At 45.1% G+C, this 18445-nt stretch overlaps 2 protein-coding genes across 3 annotated transcripts in view; both read left to right on the plus strand.

Annotated features, from left to right (window-relative positions):
- LOC141178595 (uncharacterized) overlaps window positions 1-18445 on the plus strand; it is a 43255-nt gene that overhangs the window by 18590 nt on the left and 6220 nt on the right. The window contains exons 2-6 of the mRNA XM_073660477.1: window positions 10304-10453; window positions 10583-10762; window positions 10837-10960; window positions 11044-11141; window positions 11340-11430. Coding sequence (XP_073516578.1) covers window positions 10376-10453; window positions 10583-10762; window positions 10837-10960; window positions 11044-11141; window positions 11340-11430 — 571 coding nt within the window. The 5' untranslated portion in view covers window positions 10304-10375. The remainder of the gene's footprint in view (window positions 1-10303; window positions 10454-10582; window positions 10763-10836; window positions 10961-11043; window positions 11142-11339; window positions 11431-18445) is intronic.
- LOC141178597 (uncharacterized) overlaps window positions 1600-18445 on the plus strand; it is a 164686-nt gene continuing 147840 nt past the window's right edge. For both annotated transcript variants that reach the window (XM_073660479.1, XM_073660481.1), the window contains exon 1: window positions 1600-1660. The gene's annotated coding sequence lies outside the window, so the exon portion shown is untranslated. The remainder of the gene's footprint in view (window positions 1661-18445) is intronic.

Here is an 18445-nt window from a genome sequence, read left to right on the forward strand (position 1 = left end):
TCCTACACACGCGGCTCCGCTCCGTACGCCTGGTACACACACAGCTCCACTCTGTACACCTCGTACACACGCGGCTCCGCTCCGTACACCTCGTACACACGCGGCTCCGCTCCGTACACCTCGTACACACACGGCTCCGCTCCGTAAATCCTCGTACACACACTTGTTCCGCTCCCTACACCTCGTACACACACGTCTCTGCTCCGTACACCTCGTACACACGCGGCTCTGCTCCGTACACCTCGTACACACGCGGGTCCGCTCCGTACGCCTGCTACACACACAGCTCCGCTCCGTACACCTCGTACACACGCGGCTCCACTCTGTACACCTCATACACACGTGGCTCCGCTCCGTACACCTCGTACACACGCGGCTCCGATCCGTACACCTCGTACACACGCGGCTCCGCTCCGTACACCTCGTACACACGCGGCTCCGCTCCGTACACCTCGTACACACGCGGCTCCGCTCCGTACACCTCGTACACACACGGCTCCGCTCCGTACACCTAGTACACACACGGCTCCGCTCCGCACACCTCGTACACACGCGGCTCCGCTCCGTACACCTCGTACACACGCGGCTCCGCTCCGTACACCTCGTACACACGCGGCTCCGCTCCGTACACCTCGTACACACGCGGCTCCGCTCCGTACACCTCGTACACACACGGCTCCGCTCCGTACACCTAGTACACTCACGGCTCTGCTCCGTACACCTCGTACACACGCGGCTCCGCTCTGTACACCTCGTACATACGCGGCTCCGCTCCGTACACCTCGTACGCACACGGCTCCGCTCCGTACACCTAGTACACACACGGCTCTGCTCCGTACACCTCGTACATACACGGCTCCGCTCCGTACACCTCGTACACACGCGTCTCCGCTCCGTACACCTCGTACACACGCGGCTCTGCTCCGTACACCTAGTACACACGCGGCTCTGCTCCGTACACCTAGTACACACGCGGCTCCGCTCCGTACACCTTGTACACACGCGGCTCTGCTCTGTACACCTCGTACACACACAGCTCTGCTCCGTACACCTCGTACACAGGCGGCTCTGCTCCGTACACCTCGTACACACGGCTCTGCTCCGTACACCTCGTACACGCGGCTCCGTACACCTCGTACACGCGGCTCTGCTCCGTACACCTCGTACACGCAGCTCCGTACACCTCGTACACACGGCTCTGCTCCGTACACCTCGTACACGCAGCTCCGTACACCTCGTACACGCGGCTCTGCTCCGTACACCTCGTACACGCGGCTCTGCTCCGTACACCTCGTACACACACATGGCTCTGCTCCGTACATCTCGTATACACGCGGCTCTGCTTCGTACACCTCGTACACACGCGGCTCCGCTCCGTACACCTCGTACACGCGCGGCTCTGCTCCGTACACCTCGTACACACGGCTCTGCTCCGTACACCTCGTACACACACAGCTCTGCTACATCCACACTGTAAACCCCTCCTGACCCCACACATAAACTTCAGCTCATCCAGCACCATGACAACCCGCACAGCAGAGTCCTGCATCCACTGAGGCCCCTCATCATGTGACCCCTGACTCCTCCCCTCCGGTGACCTCATCACAGCTCCTGTGTGCACAGAGCAGCCATATATGTGGTGGGGGCTCTGCAGGTGGAGGTATGTGGAGACCCCCATTACTGGGCGCAGGGGGCATTAACCCCTTCAGCACGGAGACTCTTTTGGGGTCTTGTGTTGCCCCTTTATAAGAATCATAAGGTTTTTGTTCTGTTTCCTGTAATAGGTACATACGACCCAACTATGGAGACAGGAAGGGAGGAAACGTATTGTTCTCATAGTACAGGGCCCCTTTACTGCCCCACAGTGTAATGCCCCCATTATGCCCCTTATGCAGGATGTATGATGCCCCCACACAGTGTAATGCCCCCATTATGCCCCTTATGCAGTATGTATGATGCCCCCAAACAGTGTAATCCCCCATTATGCCCCTTATGCAGTATGTATGATGCCCCCACACAGTGCAATGCTCCTATTATGCCCCTTATGCAGTATGTATAATGCGCCCACAGTACCGCCTGAGGTTTTACAGTTGGAATAATCCCTCGGGAAAATGGTTTTCCCTTTGGCTGCTCCCCTACATGTAGACCCTCGAGCATGTATACATGCATGTAGGGGAGCAGGCCTTACTAGATATCGAGACTTTGTACAGTAATATACCGCATGAGGATGATATCAGAGGAGTAAGACATTTCTTGAAATCGAGATCAGTAGAGTATAGCAGACATAATGACTTCATGGAGGATCTTCTAAAATTCACTCACTCTTACTCATAACTTCTTTCTTTTTGTCAGGAAGTACTTCCACCAGCTCAGGGGTACTGCGATGGGGATCCCCTGTGCCCCCTCATATGCTAATCTATTCCTGGGCTGGTGGGAGGAATCCACAATATTCAGGGATGATCATAAGTGGTGGCATCCACATATTGGGGTATGGTATAGATATATAGACAACACTTTTATCAACTGGTCAGGGACGAGTGAACAATTTTTTGAATTTGTCAGGGAACTCAACATCAATAGAGTGGGCCTGAGTTTAGTTATAACCAGTTGCCTTTCCTGGATGTACCAATCAAGAAAGAACGGGATGGGACCCTAGGGACATTCATATACTATAAACATTCAAGCATTAATAAACTATTGAAGTGGGATAGCCACCACCCCATCCCCCTAAAAAAGGAATACCCAAAGGCCAATTTTTACGGTTGAGAAGGAACTGTTCAAGTGTCACAGATTTTAATATACAGGCAATAGACATGAACACCAGATTCAGCGAAGAAGGTACCTACAGTACATTTTGTATTCCACACAATCAATTGCTGAAAATCGGGAAAGACAGACACTCCTCCATACCTAACCAAGAGACCAAGAAAATATGGGATAACACAAGTATTAGGAATCTATGACAATCAGAGCGACTGTATCTTTAATATCCTCAGAAAACATTGGGGTATGCTTGGGGCTGACCCAGATCTGAGGGTGTTCTGGGATCGTCTCCCACAATAACTTTTAGAAAGTGTCGGTCAATTAGGGACTGTTTAGTGCATAGAGTCTATAAAAAACCGGCTTCCTAGGGGACTTGGCTAGATAGAAGAGTCTGTGGTTTCTTTAGATGTGGAGAAAGTTGTACATGTAATTGGATGAGACCATGTAAATCTTTCTCAAGTTCCTCCACGGACTTTTATTTATGGCTACATGCACCTGCCCCCTAGATTATATAGGCAAGACCAAGAGATAGTCTAGGAAGAGAGTGGGGGAGCATTTGGGCAATATATACCATGACTGTGACACCCCATTAGTGAGACACATGAACAGTGTACATTGAGGTGAAACCTGAGACTTTATGTCTCCTTATTCTGAGACATTATTCACCCTGACCAGGCGGGCTTTATGCCCAAAAAAGAAGCAAGGGACAACACCACCAAGGCCTTGAATCTTATTTATAGGGCCAAATTGGATGGCACCCCTTTGATGCTCTTATCCACAGATGCCGAAAGGGTCTTTGACCGGGTCAACTGGGTGTTCATGTAGGAGGTGTTGAAATCTATCGGGTTGCAGATCTCCCTTCAGCCCCCTAATCTTTATCCTCACTTCCTTTGGTGTATCCGGTCTAACCCAGACATTATGGGTCTAAAGATTCAAAATATCTCTTACAAAATTGCAGCCTATGCGGATGACCTGTGATTCTTCATAACTAACCTGATTGTATCTCTCTCTAGCTTGATGTTGGAATTTAAAAATATGCATTTTTGTCTAATTTTAAAATCAACTTAACTAAGTCAGAGGCTTTTGAATATAAATCTCCCTTTGAAATTAGTTTCCTCATTAAAGAATTCAATCAAATTTCGTTGGTCTTCTCAGTCCCTGAAGTATTTAGACATTCTCCTCTCTGCTGATATTAATTCCATCTTCAAACTTAATTTCTTACCATTGCTCCAGAACACTAAAGTTAATTGTTCAAAATGATCTTAACTTTACTTTACTTTGTTTGGCAGATGTGAAATTCTTAAAATGAATATCCTCCCTCACATATTATATCTCTTTCAAACTCTTCCCATTAAAATCCCTAGCTCTTTTTTAAATCTATCGTGTCCTTGCAAATAGGTTTCATATGGGCTAACAAACCAGCTAGACTCCAGCGATCCCTTCTATGTAGACCAAAAAGTCGGGGAGGCTTGGGCCTTCCGGATGTAAAAACATACTATTTATCTGCTCTTATGTCTAGAGTTATAGATTGGTGTAAGCATGCCTCAGCGAAGCCATGGGTACAAATAGAACAAAGCTTTTCAGAGGCCACTTTAGCTTCTCTCCCCTGGGTACCTTTCTTTTCACAATCTTCACTGAAATCTCATCCCACAATTATTGCTACACTCTACTGCTGCTCCAGACCAGAGATACGAAACTTCTCCTTCCCATTCCATCTCCTTTGTCGCCTACTATCGGCTCTCCGGACTTCTCCACTGGTTTGTCAGATCCTGTTTTTAGACTTTGGATTTCTCAGGGAAGGTTTAGGGCTTTCCAGATTGGCGTAGATAATGATTGGCCTTCTTTAGAGGCACTTCAAGCGATTACTGATCCCTTACAACTGGGCACATGGCATTCTCTCCAACTGCGTCACTTTGTTCACTCCCTTCCAAATTATGCTCAATATACACGAACCCCTTCCGCGTTTGTTAATCTTTGCATGGGTAAGGGGGTGATTCGTCATGCACTTTTCTCCATACACTCAATGCTAACTAACGCAATGGATCAGCTTCCTCCCAGATTTTTAACACAATGGGAAGAGGACTTGGGTATCACTCTCTCCATGGAACAAAGGGAAAAGGTGCTGTCCTTAGCGCATAAATCTTCCATAAGTTCTCGGCTTCCGGAAGCAAATTTCAAACTCCTTTGAAGGTGGTACAGGGTCCCGGATAAGTTGAACAAAATGTTCCCCTCTATTGACCTAAAGTGTTGGAGATGTGGATCAGACGAGAGAGATTTCCTTCATATCTGTTGGTCTTGTCCGGTTTTACAACTGTTCTGGACTAAAGTGAAAAGCATTATCAGGTCGATTACAGGCATTTCATCTGAAATGGGTCCTGAATAGGGTTGAGCGAGTATGTTCTGTCCGAGTATGCTCGGGCCGAGTTCCGAGTATTTATAGCTGCTCGGTGATGAGGTTAAATCGCTCCCGTGTGCATGATTTGCAACTGTTTGACAGCTTTATTACATGTGAGGAATGTGTAAGAAATAGACATTCCTTGTGGTGCCCTGCTGCGCACGGGTGCCACAGAACCCAGTAGGGTGCATGGATGGACTTCTCCACAAGAGGCCCTCACACATTAACACACCTCCACCCTACCACCTCACACCACCAGAGGGAGCCTGTTAGGGATATATATATGGAGGGTGGAGCCAGGCAGTTGAGTGCAGTGTTTAGTCTGAGAGTGTGCTGACGCTAGGAGATCAGTGAAGAGGCAGCACGCAGGCTGCTGTGCTTAGGCGAGCCAAGGCCTACAGCACGAGTTGAAGCCTAGTGAGGGCCCTGAGGGTGGCCGACGGTAAGGAGGAAAGGAGAGAGGAGTCGAGGGGGCAGAGGAGTGTACCAGGCTCATCCCAAACTATACACCGGACACCGGGTCCGTGCCTACGGGGCCCCTTTATACCCAGTAGGGACCACCGGATACCTGGAGGACTACAAGTCCCAGGTCGACCAACGCTGACTATTGTACCAGGGCTAGGAATCACGGAGGCCCCAGCGTCCAGGGAGAGTGATCTCCAAGAGAAGGCCCTACCACCAGGTCAGCAGGTGCAAGAGAGAGAGACAGTAATTAAGCCAGGCCTAGCTCCAGGCAGGTCAGAAGCTTAGCAAGTGGAAGTAATGGATCAGGGGGCCCTGTACCCACTCACTGGTGAGAGTCCAGAAGTGCACCCTGCCTACCGAGTACCCTGGACCATACCTGCATCTACATCAGTAAAGGTACTGAAGCGAACCCCCGTGTGAGTGTCCGTCATTTCTTCCTGAACCGCCCTGGCCGTCTCTCCCCTGTACCACCATCCATTACCCCATGCTGCCCTGAGGCCCGCTCCACCTGTGGGGAGCCGTTCCATCACAAGCTGCCCTACCATCTGCCTCAGAGGACTGCTCCGCAGCGGCGGCTCCCTTTAGCCGCATTCCACAGGTGGCGTCACGAACACTTTACAAATCCCCTATAAATAATTCCCCTTTTGGGTGACCGCCCTGGGCCACTGACCGGGACAGCCACCGTGATATCCAACCCCACCGGCATCCATAGAGGCCCGGCTGCCGAGTACCCCACTGCCCTGGGGGCGCATCATCCTCACATGTAATAAAGCTGTCAAACAGTAGCAAATCATGCACACGGGAGCGATTTAACCTTATCACTGAGCAGCTATAAATACTCGGAGCTCGGCCCGAGCATACTCGGCGAAAGGGTTAATAGAACATACTCGCTCAACACTAGTCCTGAACTATTCCTTCTACAGCTCGGTGAGACTTCTATTTCCTCCTACAAACTTCCCTATTAAGATTTTTGGTGAAGGCTGCCAGAGCTTGTATTCCGTTGTTATGGAAGAAAGTTAATCCACCTAGCCCGTCCCTCTGGATTTCTAAGGTCAATGATTTAATGTACATGGAGGATTTGACGGCTTCTCTCTACAATAGATATGAGGTCTTCTATAAAACGTGGTTCTATTGGATTTAATTGAAGCAATCTAATGAATATGGAAGCCTTGTGCAGCTCGACTCTTAGACATGATTGCCATTGGGGGATTTTTGTTCAAACGGTTGTCCTAGACTGGGGTGTGATTTTTTCCTCTTTTTTTTTCCCTTCTCCCCACTCCCCTTCCCAATCCCCCTCCCCCTGTCTACTTTTCTCTTTTAGTCCCTTCCTTTTTTGCCTGAATTTCTTCTTTTCTCTCTGCTCTTCTTCTCCTTCCTGTATTAATATGAAAAATTTGGACGAAACTAAAGTCACAATGTGGATTCTTGATTACATTACAGATGTTTATTATATTATATATACAGTACAGACCAAAAGTTTGGACACACCTTCTCATTTAAAGATTTTTCTGTATTTTCATGACTATGAAAATTGAACATTCACACTGAAGGCATCAAAACTATGAATTAACACATGTGGAATTATATACTTGACAAAAAAATGTGAAACAACTGAAAATATGTCTTATATTCTAGTTTCTTCAAAGTAGCCACCTTTTGCTTTGATAACTGCTTTGCATACTCTTAGCATTCTCTTGATGAGCTTCAAGAGGTAGTCACCGGAAATGGTCTTTCAACGATCTTGAAGGAGCTCCCAGAGATGCTTAGCACTTGTTGGCCCTTTTGCCTTCACTCTGCGGTCCAGTTCACCCCAAACCATCTCGATTGGGTTCAGGTCTGGTGACTGTGGAGGCCAGGTCATCTAGCACAGCACCCCATCACTCCCTTCTTGGTCAAATAGCCCTTACACAGCCTGGAGGTGTGTTTGGGGTCATTGTCCTGTTGAAAAATAAATGATGGTCCAACTAAACGCAAACCGGATGGAATAGCATGCCGCTGCAAGATGCTGTGGTAGCCATGCTGGTTCAGTATGCCTTCAATTTTGAATAAATCCCCAACAGTGTCACCAGCAAAGCACCCCCACACCATCACACCTCCTCCTCCATGTTTCACGGTGGGAACCAGGCATGTAGAGTCCATCCGTTCACCTTTTCTGCGTCGCACAAAGACACGGTGGTTGGAACCAAAGATCTCAAATTTGGACTTATCAGACCAAAGCACAGATGTCCACTGGTCAAATGTCCATTCCTTGTGTGCTTTAGCCCAAACAAGTCTCTTCTGCTTGTTGCCTGTCCTTAGCAGTGGTTTCCTAGCAGCTATTTTACCATGAAGGCCTGCTGCACAAAGTCTCCTCTTAACAGTTGTTGTAGAGATGTGTCTGCTGCTAGAACTCTGTGTGGCATTGACCTGGTCTCTAATCTGAGCTGCTGTTAACCTGCGATTTCTGAGGCTGGTGACTCGGATAAACTTATCCTCAGAAGCAGAGGTGACTCTTGGTCTTCCTTTCCTGGGGCGGTCCTCATGTGAGCCAGTTTATTTGTAGCGCTTGATGGTTTTTGCAACTGCACTTGGGGACACTTTCAAAGTTTTACCAATTTTTTGCACTGACTGACCTTCATTTCTTAAAGTAATGATGGCCACTCGTTTTTCTTTACTTAGCTGCTTTTTTCTTGCCATAATACAAATTCTAACAGTCTATTCAGTAGGACTATCAGCTGTGTATCCACCTGACTTCTGCACAACACAACTGATGGTCCCAACCCCATTTATAAGGCAAGAAATCCCACTTATTAAACCTGACAGGGCACACCTGTGAAGTGAAAACCATTTCCGGTGACTACCTCTTGAAGCTCATCAAGAGAATGCCAAGAGTGTGCAAAGCAGTCATCAAAGCAAAAGGTGGCTACTTTGAAGAACCTAGAATATAAGACATATTTTCAGTTGTTTCACACTTTTTTGTTAAGTATATAATTCCACATGTGTTAATTCATAGTTTTGATGCCTTCAGTGTGAATGTGCAATTTTCATAGTCATGAAAATACAGAAAAATCTTTAAATGAGAAGGTGTGTCCAAACTTTTGGTCTGTACTGTATATATATTATACTCCTTTTTAAGGTTGGTGGGGCCCAATTAGAGATGTTGCTGTAGGACTTGTGATTTCTATCTACGTCACCGTGTATAGGATAATAGAGTATAATAAATTTGTTATGGACGTGACTTAACATTGTGTAGTGAGTCTGTTTTGCCAACAGTGATGGATATTTCTTGTTGCCAAAACTGTGATATCTTTATTCACGTTAAACCTTTGTTAACCAACTCTCATTAGTGTGATCATACAAATACAAGCCTCTGATTGCTCAGGTGATGCTCTGTACTACTGTATTATCCCTGTCAGTGTAATACTAACGGCCCTATACACATGATAGATATTGGCCGAACGGTCATTTGGCAGATGGCTATCTCTCCCAACTCCCCCATACACACAAATATTCCAACTTTCCTGTGGTCTGTATGAGAGAGTCGCCTCCAGACTCCTCTAGTGGAGGATTATCTACAGGAAGAACAAACAGATTAGCTTGTGAAATTCAGGCCCCCAAATACATTATATAGTCAACCAAATTCCCCGAAATCAGTGCTTTCATGCAACTTTAGTCTAATGTGTATGAGGGTGTTAAAAGGTAACTTATTGGACATTCCCTTTGGCCCGACCTAATAGACTTTCGTACATTGCAGGCCCAGACACCATTATTAGGCATTTAAATATCGTAGTAACTAGGCAGCCCCATACTATCGAGTACTTGAGGGAGAAGGGGCATTGAGCCGAACTCTGTCAAACCTTCTGAGATGCCATGTTTGCTTTTGACAGCAGTAAGTGGTTAAACTGCCAGGGTTTTTGTTACAGCCGCATCTGTGCCACCCCTGCAGTGTACATCTCTGTTTTGATGCCCAAAAGAGTTAATTTAAAAAAAAAAAATATTTCATGTTTTTTTTTTCTTTTTACAAGAATTGTTGGTGCCAATTTTCTGTTGCAACATTTTAATATCTGCCTTTTTTCTGGCGTCTTTTCTTGTCATATAGGAAAGCTGAAGGCCAGAAATAAATCCCATAAAACACTGTACAAAGAGACTTTGGTTTCAAATAATTTCTGTCCTCGGTATTTGTGCAAACAAATAAGCTTTTATAAGTGCCTCAAACTTCTGTGTGTGAATCAGACATGAGATGTCATGTGATAGAAGATTAAAGTCCGGGGAAGACTGGAAACATTTATATAGACGACCGGTGGAGATGTAGTCAGTGACTGACTCTGACCAAATATGTTCCCGAGACAAAGTAGAAGATGAAGATGTCGTCTTCTTCATGAAGTAGCTATTTCTCATGTCACGTGTAATGAATATCTCCTGCAGTATTACCAATGCCGATTCCAGTGTCAATAAATGATTAGAGAATTCACTTCATGGAAGATGAGTCTATGAGAAACGTCTTCAGCTGCAGACTCAAAGGAAGGAACTGCTTGCTGTCTGTGGCCTAAAATATATAGGTTTTATTACTAGATGTAAGGAAGAAAACTAAATACTGTATAATAATATATCTCCTCATATGTTTTCCTTATTCTCTCCAGTAATTGTATTATTACCCAGGATTTTTATGATGTTACATCGGCTCATCTTCTTCTCATTCAGATCTCTACAATATCAGATCCTCTCAGTGAAGATCTTCTATATAAGAGAATTTTCCTGATTTACCCATCAAGGATGGATATGGACAGAGAGAAGATGGCGGAGAGGATATTACACCTCACCCTAGAGATCCTCTTCCGGCTTACTGGAGAGGTGAGAGATTCTGATGACGTCACATTACATCATTCTTATCTATGGGACTAACAGATGGACAGAACTGGAGAGGTGAGGACTCTGGAAATGTCTGGAGTGAGATTTATTAATGTGTCTCTCCATAACCAGGATTACACAGTAGTGAAGAAGACCTCTAGTGGGCGCTGTCAGGCCCCTGTGTCTGAGGGATGCGGAAGACCCCTGAGCCCAATCACGGAGCCTCCACCTCACCCCCTGATACATAAGGACATCAATGACCAGAAGATCCTAGAACTCACCTACAAGATGATTGAGCTGCTGACTGTAGAGGTGACACTGCTGGGACATTATACAGTAACGCTATGGAGGGATCAGGGGGATGATGGTATCATTGTATGTGTCAGGTTCCTATAAGGTGTCAGGATGTCGCTGTCTATTTCTCCATGGAGGAGTGGGAGTATTTAGAAGGACGCAAAGATCTGTACAAGGACATCATGATGGAGGTTCCCCAGCCCCTCACATCACCAGGTAATAGACAGGACTAAATACACACGGCCTATAATTATCTGTATGTAAAGAATGAATTCAGTCCCTGTATGTGTTTCCTCCAGATCTATCCAGTAAGAGGTCAACACCAGAGAGATGTCACCGTCCTCTTCTTCCACAGGACTGTAAACAAGAAGATCCCAATGTTCCTCAGGATCATCAGGTAGATGGAGAGAAGGTGTCATGAGATCTCCCCTATGATGTGTAGATGGCTGTGAAGGTCTTGTGTTCAGTCTTGTTTTATCCACCAGTATTATGTGTTTTATACTTGTGTAATGAGAACAGTGGAGATGGCCGGATTAGAGCTGATCATAGATGGGACTTCTCCATCTGTCTGTGACTTTTACAATATTTGTTTCAGGGTGAAGATCTGACCCATATTAATACTACAGAGACATATGTAAGGGGTGATGAGCGGTGTAAAGAGGAGATTCCTACATATGACTACCCAGGTGAGTAGTAACCACTAAATGCAGAGAAGTCACAGATTCTTCTCAGTCACTGTCTGCATCTGTTTTATCAGTTGTGTAGTCCGGCTGTATTACAATCATGTGATCACCATTTTGCCTCTAGACCACAACATTCTGCTCCACCAAAAACTGTTCAAATGATTTTGGGCATTAACCCCTTAACGACATGTCACGTATTAGTACGTGCATGTCGTTATCCCTCGGTTCAGTGAGGGCTCCGGCGCTGAGCCCGCACTGAACCGAGCACATGTCAGCTGATTATTACAGCTAACATGTGCCCGCAACAGGCGCGGGTGGAATTGCGATCCACCCGCGGCTGTTAACATATTAAATGCCGCTGTCAATCTCCGACAGCGGCATTTAACGCGCGCTTCCTGGAAGAGCATCACTTACCCCACCCATCGGGGACCCCGTCACATGATCGCGGGTCACCGATGGGTGGTCATGACAACCCTGGGTCTGCAGCAGACACCAGTGGTTGTAATGATCCTGTCGCTATGAGCGCCACCTAGTGGTCGGCGCTCATAGCACAGGACCATTTCTGCTGCATACAGGGGATCTGCTGGTCCCCTGTATGTAGCAGAGGCGATCGGACAGTTGCTGCTTCTAGTTTAAATCACCCCCCTTTCACCCCATTCAAAATAAAATCATAAAAAAAAAAAACCCACATACACATATTTGGTGTCGCCGCGTTCAGAATCGCCCGATCTATCAATATAAAAAAAGAATTAATCCGATCGGTAAATGGCGTAATGAGAAAAAAATTCTAAACGCCAGAATTACGTTTTTTGGTCGCCGTAAAATTGCAATAAAATGCAATAACGGGCGATCAAAACACCGGATCTACCCCAAAATAGCATCTATAAAAACTTCAGCTCGGTGCACAAAAAATAAGCCCTCACCTGGCCCCAGATCCCAAAAAATTGAGACGCTACGGGTCTCGGAAAATGGCACCATTTTTTTTTTTTTTTGGAATTTTTTTTCACCACTTAAATAAAAAAGAACCTATACATGTTTGGTGTCTAGAAACTCGTAATGACCTGGAGAATAATAATGGCAGGTCAGTTGTAGCATTCAGTGAACGTGGTAAAAAACAAACAAAAAAAACCTCAGTGGTATTGCACTTTTTTTGCAATTTCACGGCGCTTGGAATTTTTTTCCCGTTTTCCCGTACACGACATGGTAAAACTAGTAATGGCGTTGAAAAGTACAACTCGTCCCACAAAAAATAAGCCCTCACATGGCCATATTGACCAAAAAATAAAAACGCTATGGCTCTGGGAACAAGGGGAGCAAAAAACCAAAATGCAAAAACGGAAAATGCTCCGGGGCTTAAGGGGTTAAAAGCCATTTTCTCTAGAACTTACAAGCTGGAGGATCTACCTACCCCCTGGGATTAGTAGATGCTGACCGTTACCTGCCCAGATCTGTAAACTGCAAAGCCAAATGGCAGAGTATGTAATATGTGCTGACAAGTGAGAAAATCAAAATTATGATGGACCTGTAAGAGAAAACGAACGGTAATGATGCTGTTGGCTTTCTAGATCCCTGATATCTTATTGCATGAATCTACCTTCTCTCCCTTCTGTGCTGCTGAATGTGCTCATATGGTCCCTACAAGACCAGGTTCAGTCTTTCTGGCCAAACTTCACTTTTATGATCAACAACATTAAATGTGCAGTGAGGGCCAAGTGTGAATTTCTGTATAATAACAGAGTTTCCCTTTTTCTAAACTTTAAAATTTATTTTAACCCCTTTACAACCTATGACGTACTAATACGCGTCTGTGCACTGGGCTTTAAGAGCCTGTGCCATATTAGTACGTCATGGCGATCGCGCCCGCACACAGCCTGTGCGGGCGCGATCGCCGCTGGGTGTCAGCTGATTGTCACAGCTGACACCCGGTACTATATACAGGGAGCGGTCCCGCACTGCTCCCGGCGTATTAACCCCCGCAATGCTGCGATCGAAGTCGATCGCAGCATTGCGGTGGCTAAGGGGAGGTGATCGGTATACTCACCTCCTCTTCCGGCCTCCAGCGCTGGTCTGCCGCGGCTTTCAGGATGTTGCCATGACGACCCGATGTCGTCATGACAACATCCGGGTCACCAGACAGCAGGAAGATTTTTTGGACATGCGCAGTGCATCTCCAAATTATCTTCTCCCTGTCCAGCTCTGACAGCCTGCACGGCACCGGGATGGTACTCCATTCCTATGCCATGCAGGCAATCAGAGAAAAAAAAGTGAAAGTCCCATAGTGGGACAAAGTAAAAAAGTTAAAAAACTGTCAGAAAGTGAAAAAAAAAAATAAAATAATCCACCAAAAATAAAAATATAATGTACCCATCAATAAATATTATGAAAAAACAAACCAAAAAAAAACCAATAAAAGTACACATATTTGGTATCGCCGCGTCCGGAACGACCTGACCTATAAAACTGTCCCACTAGTTAACCCCTTCAGTGAACACGGTAAAAAAAATAAAAAACGAAGCAAAAAACAATGCTTTATCATCATACCGCCAAACAAAAAATGGAATAACACGCGATCAAAAAGACGAATATAAATAAAAATAGAACTGCTGAAAACGTCATCTCGTCCCACAAAAAACAAGCCGCCATACAGCTCCATCAGCCCCAAAATAAAAAAGTTATAGCTCTCAGACTAAAGCGATGCTAAAAAATAATTTTTTCTATAAAATAGCTTTTATTGTGTAAACGCGCCAAAACATAGAAAAACTATATAAATGTGGTACCGCTGTAAACGTACTAACCCGAAGAATAAAGCTGCCTTATCAATTTTACCACACGCGGAACAGAATAAAAAAATAAAAAAAGAACAATTCCTGAATTGTTGTTTTTTGCTTATTCTGCCTCCCAAAAATCGGAATAAAAAGCGATCAAAAACTGTCATGTGCCTGAAAATGGCACCAATAAAAACATCAACTCATCCCGCAAAAAACAAGCCATCACATGACTCTGTCAGCCGAAATATAGAAAAATTATAGCTCTCAAAATATGGCGAAACGCGACATGGTGTCCGCTAACAAATTGGAACCATGTCGAGTTTGGAGAGCCCCTGTGTGTCTAAACTTTGGAGCTCCCCCACAAGTGACCCCATTTTTGAAACTAGAACCCCCAAGGCACCTATCTAGATGCATAGTGAGCACTTGGAACCCCCAGGTGATTCATAAATTGATTCGTAAAAATGAAAAAGTGGAAAAAAAAAAAAATTTTTCATTTTTACGAATTTGTGAAGCACCTGGGGGTTCCAAGTGCTCACTATGCATCTAGATAGGTGCCTTGGGGGGTCTAGTTTCCAAAATGGGGTAACTTGTGGGAGAGCTCCAATGTTTAGGCACACAGGGGCTCTCCAAAAGCAACATGGCGTCCGCTAATTATTCAAGCAAATTTGTTTTTTCCCCACATATAGGGTATCTGCGTGCCCAGGGGAAATTGCATAACAAATTTTGGGGTCCATTTTTTCTTGTTACCCCTGCGAAAATAAAAAAAATTGAGTCTAAGGTAACATTTTTATGAAAAAAGTTAAATGTTCATTTTTTTCTTCCACATTCCAAAAATTCCTGTGAAGCACCTGAAGGGTTAATAAATTTCTTGAATGTGGTTTTGAGCACCTTGAGGGGTGCAGTTTTTAGAATGGTGTCACTTTTGGGTATTTTCTGTCATAAAGACCTCTCAAAGTGACTTCAAATGTGATGTGGTCCCTAAAAAAATGGTTTTGTAAATTTTGTTGGAAAAATGAGAAATCGCTGGTCAACTTTTAACCCTTATAGCTCCCTAGCAAAAAAAAATTTGGTTCCAAAATTGTGCTGATGTAAAGTAGACATGTGGGAAATGTTATTTATTAACTCTTTTGTGTGACATATCTCTCTGATTTAAAGGCATTAAAATTCAAATTTTGAAAATTGCAAAATTTTCAAAATTTTCGCCAAATTTCCGTTTTTTTCACACATAATCGAAAGTGATATCGAAGAAATTTTACCACAATCATGAAGTACAATATGTCACGAAAAAACATTCTCAGAATCAGGGGGATCCGTTGAAGCGTTCCAGAGTAATTACCTCATAAAGTGACAGTGGTCAGAATTGTAAAAATTGGCCTGGTCATTAACGCGCAAACCACCCTCGGGGGTTAAGGGGTTAAATCTAACTTCAAACAGGATTGTGATAAACTAAACAAAAAAAAAACGTTACACCTGTGCCATGATATATCTCTAAGTTGAGCGTGGCTGATGGTTGTAATATACACTGCTCAAAAAAATAAAGGGAACACTCAAATAACACATCCTAGATCTGAATGAATGAAATATTCTCATTGAATACTTTGTTCTGTACAAAGCTGAATGTGCTGACAACAAAATCACACAAAAATCATCAATGGAAATCAAATTTATTAACCAATGAAGGCCTGGATTTGGAGTCACCCACAAAATTAAAGTGAAAAAACACACTACAGGCTGATCCAACTTTGATGTAATGTCCTTAAAACAAGTCAAAATGAGGCTGAGTATTGTGTGTGGCCTCCACGTGCCTGTATGACCTCCCTACAACGTCTGGGCATGCTCCTGATGAGGTTGCTGATGGTCTCCTGTGGGATCTCCTCCCAGACCTGGACTAAAGCATTCGCCAACTCCTGGACAGTCTGTGGTGCAACGTGACGTTGGTGGATGGAGCGAGACATGATGTCCCAGATGTGCTCAATCGGATTCAGGTCTGGGGAACGGGCGGGCCAGTCCATAGCTTCAATGCCTTCATCTTGCAGGAACTGCTGACACACTCCTGCCACATGAGGTCTGACATTGTCCTGCGTTAGGAGGAACCTAGGGTCAACTGCACCAGCATATGGTCTCACAAGGGGTCTGAAGATCTCATCTCGTAACCTAATGGCAGTCAGGCTACCTCTGGCCAGCACATGGAGGGCTGTGTGGCCCTCCAAAGAAATGCCACCCCACACCATTACTGACCCACTGCCAAACCGGTCATGCTGAAGGATGTTGCAGGCAGCAGATCGCTCTCCACGGCGTCTCCAGACTCTGTCACATGTGCTCAGTGTGAACCTGCTTTCATCTGTGAAGAGCACAGGGTGCCAGTGGCGACTTTGCCAATCCTGGTGCTCTGTGGAAAATGCCAAGTGTCCTGCACAGTGTTGGGCTGTGAGCACAACCCCCATCTGTGGACGTCGGGCCCTCATACCACCCTCATGGAGTCTGTTTCTAACCGTTTGTGCACATTTGTGGCCTGCTGGAGGTCATTTTGCAGGGCTCTTGCAGTGTTCCTCCAGTTCCTCCTTGCACAAAGGCGGAGGTAGCGGTCCTGCTGCTGGGTTGTTGCCCTCCTACGGCCCCCTTCACTTCTCCTGGTGTACTGGCCTGTCTGCTAGTAGCGCCTCCAGCCACTGGACACTACGCTGACAGACACAGCAAACCTTCTTGCCACAGCTCGCATTAATGTACCATCCTGGATGAACTGAACTACCTGAGCAACTTCAGTGGGTTGTAGAGTCCGTCTCATGCTACCACGAGTGTGAAACCACAACCAACATTCAAAAGTGACCAAAACATCAGCCAGAAAGCATTAGTACTGAGATATGGTCTGTGGTCCCCACCTGCAGAACCACTCCTTTATTGAGGGTGTCTTGATAATTGCCAATAATTTCCATCTATTGTCTATTCCATTTGCACAACAGCATGTGAAATTGATTGTCAATCAGTGTTGCTTCCTAAGTGGACAGTTTGATTTCACAGAAGTTTTACTTGGAGTTGCAGTTATATGAGAAAGTTTGGGCACCCCTATTAATCTTAAGCTTAATGTTTTTTAAAAATTGGTGTTTTTTCAACAGCTATTTCTGTTTGATATATGTAATAACTGTTGGACACAGTAATGTTTCTGCCTTGAAATGAGGTTTATTGTACTAACAGAAAATGTGCAATCTGCATTCTAAATTTTTTTTACAGGTGCATAAGTATGGGCACCTCACCAGAAAAGTGACATTAATATTTAGTAGATCCTCCTTTTGCAAAAATAACAGCCTCTAGTCACTTCCTGTAGCTTTTAATGAGTTCCTGGATCCTGGATGAAGGTATTTTTGACCATTCCTCTTTACAAAACAATTCCAGTTCAGTTAAGTTTGATGGTCGCCGAGCATGGACAGCCCTCTTCAAATGATCCCACAGATGTTCAATGATATTCAGGTCTGGGGACTGGGATGGCCATTCCAGAACATTGTAATTGTTCCTCTGCATGAATGCCTGAGTAGATTTGGAGCAGTGTTTTGGATCATTGTCTTGCTGAAAGATCCATCCCCTGCATAACTTCAACTTTATCACTGATTCTTGAACATTATTGTCAAGAATCTGCTGATACTGAGTGGAATCCATGCGTCCCTCAACGTTAACAAGATTCCCGGTGCCGGCATTGGCCTCACAGCCCCAAAGCATGATGGAAGCTCCACCAAATTTTACTGTGGGTTGCAAGTGTTTTTCTTGGAATGCTGTGTTTTTTTGCCGCCATGCATAACGCCTTTTTGTATGACCAAACAACTCAATCTTGGTTTCATCAGTCCACAGGACCTTCTTCCAAAAAGAAATTGGCTTCTCCAAATGTGCTTTTGCATTCCTCAGCCGACTCTGTTTGTGGCGTGCTTGCAGAAACGGCTTCTTTCGCATCACTCTCCCATACAGCTTCTCCTTGTGCAAAGTGCGTTGTATAGTTGACCGATGCACAGTGACACCATCTGCAGCAAGTTGATGCTGAAGCTCTCTGGAGGTGGTCTGAGGATTGTCCTTGACTGATCTCACCATTCTTCTTCTCTGCCTTCTGGCCTTAACAAGAACTGTCCCTGTGTTCTTCCATTTCCTTACTATGTTCCTCACAGTGGAAACTGACAAGTGAAATCTCTGAGACAGCTTTTTGTATCCTTCCCCTGAACAACTATGTTGAATAATCTTTGTTTTCAGATCATTTGACAGTTGTTTTG

This window comes from Phyllobates terribilis, unplaced genomic scaffold (genome assembly GCF_046119375.1).
Source record: "Phyllobates terribilis strain yellow unplaced genomic scaffold, ASM4611937v1 Scaffold_29__1_contigs__length_15306474, whole genome shotgun sequence".
Lineage (NCBI taxonomy): Eukaryota > Metazoa > Chordata > Amphibia > Anura > Dendrobatidae > Phyllobates > Phyllobates terribilis.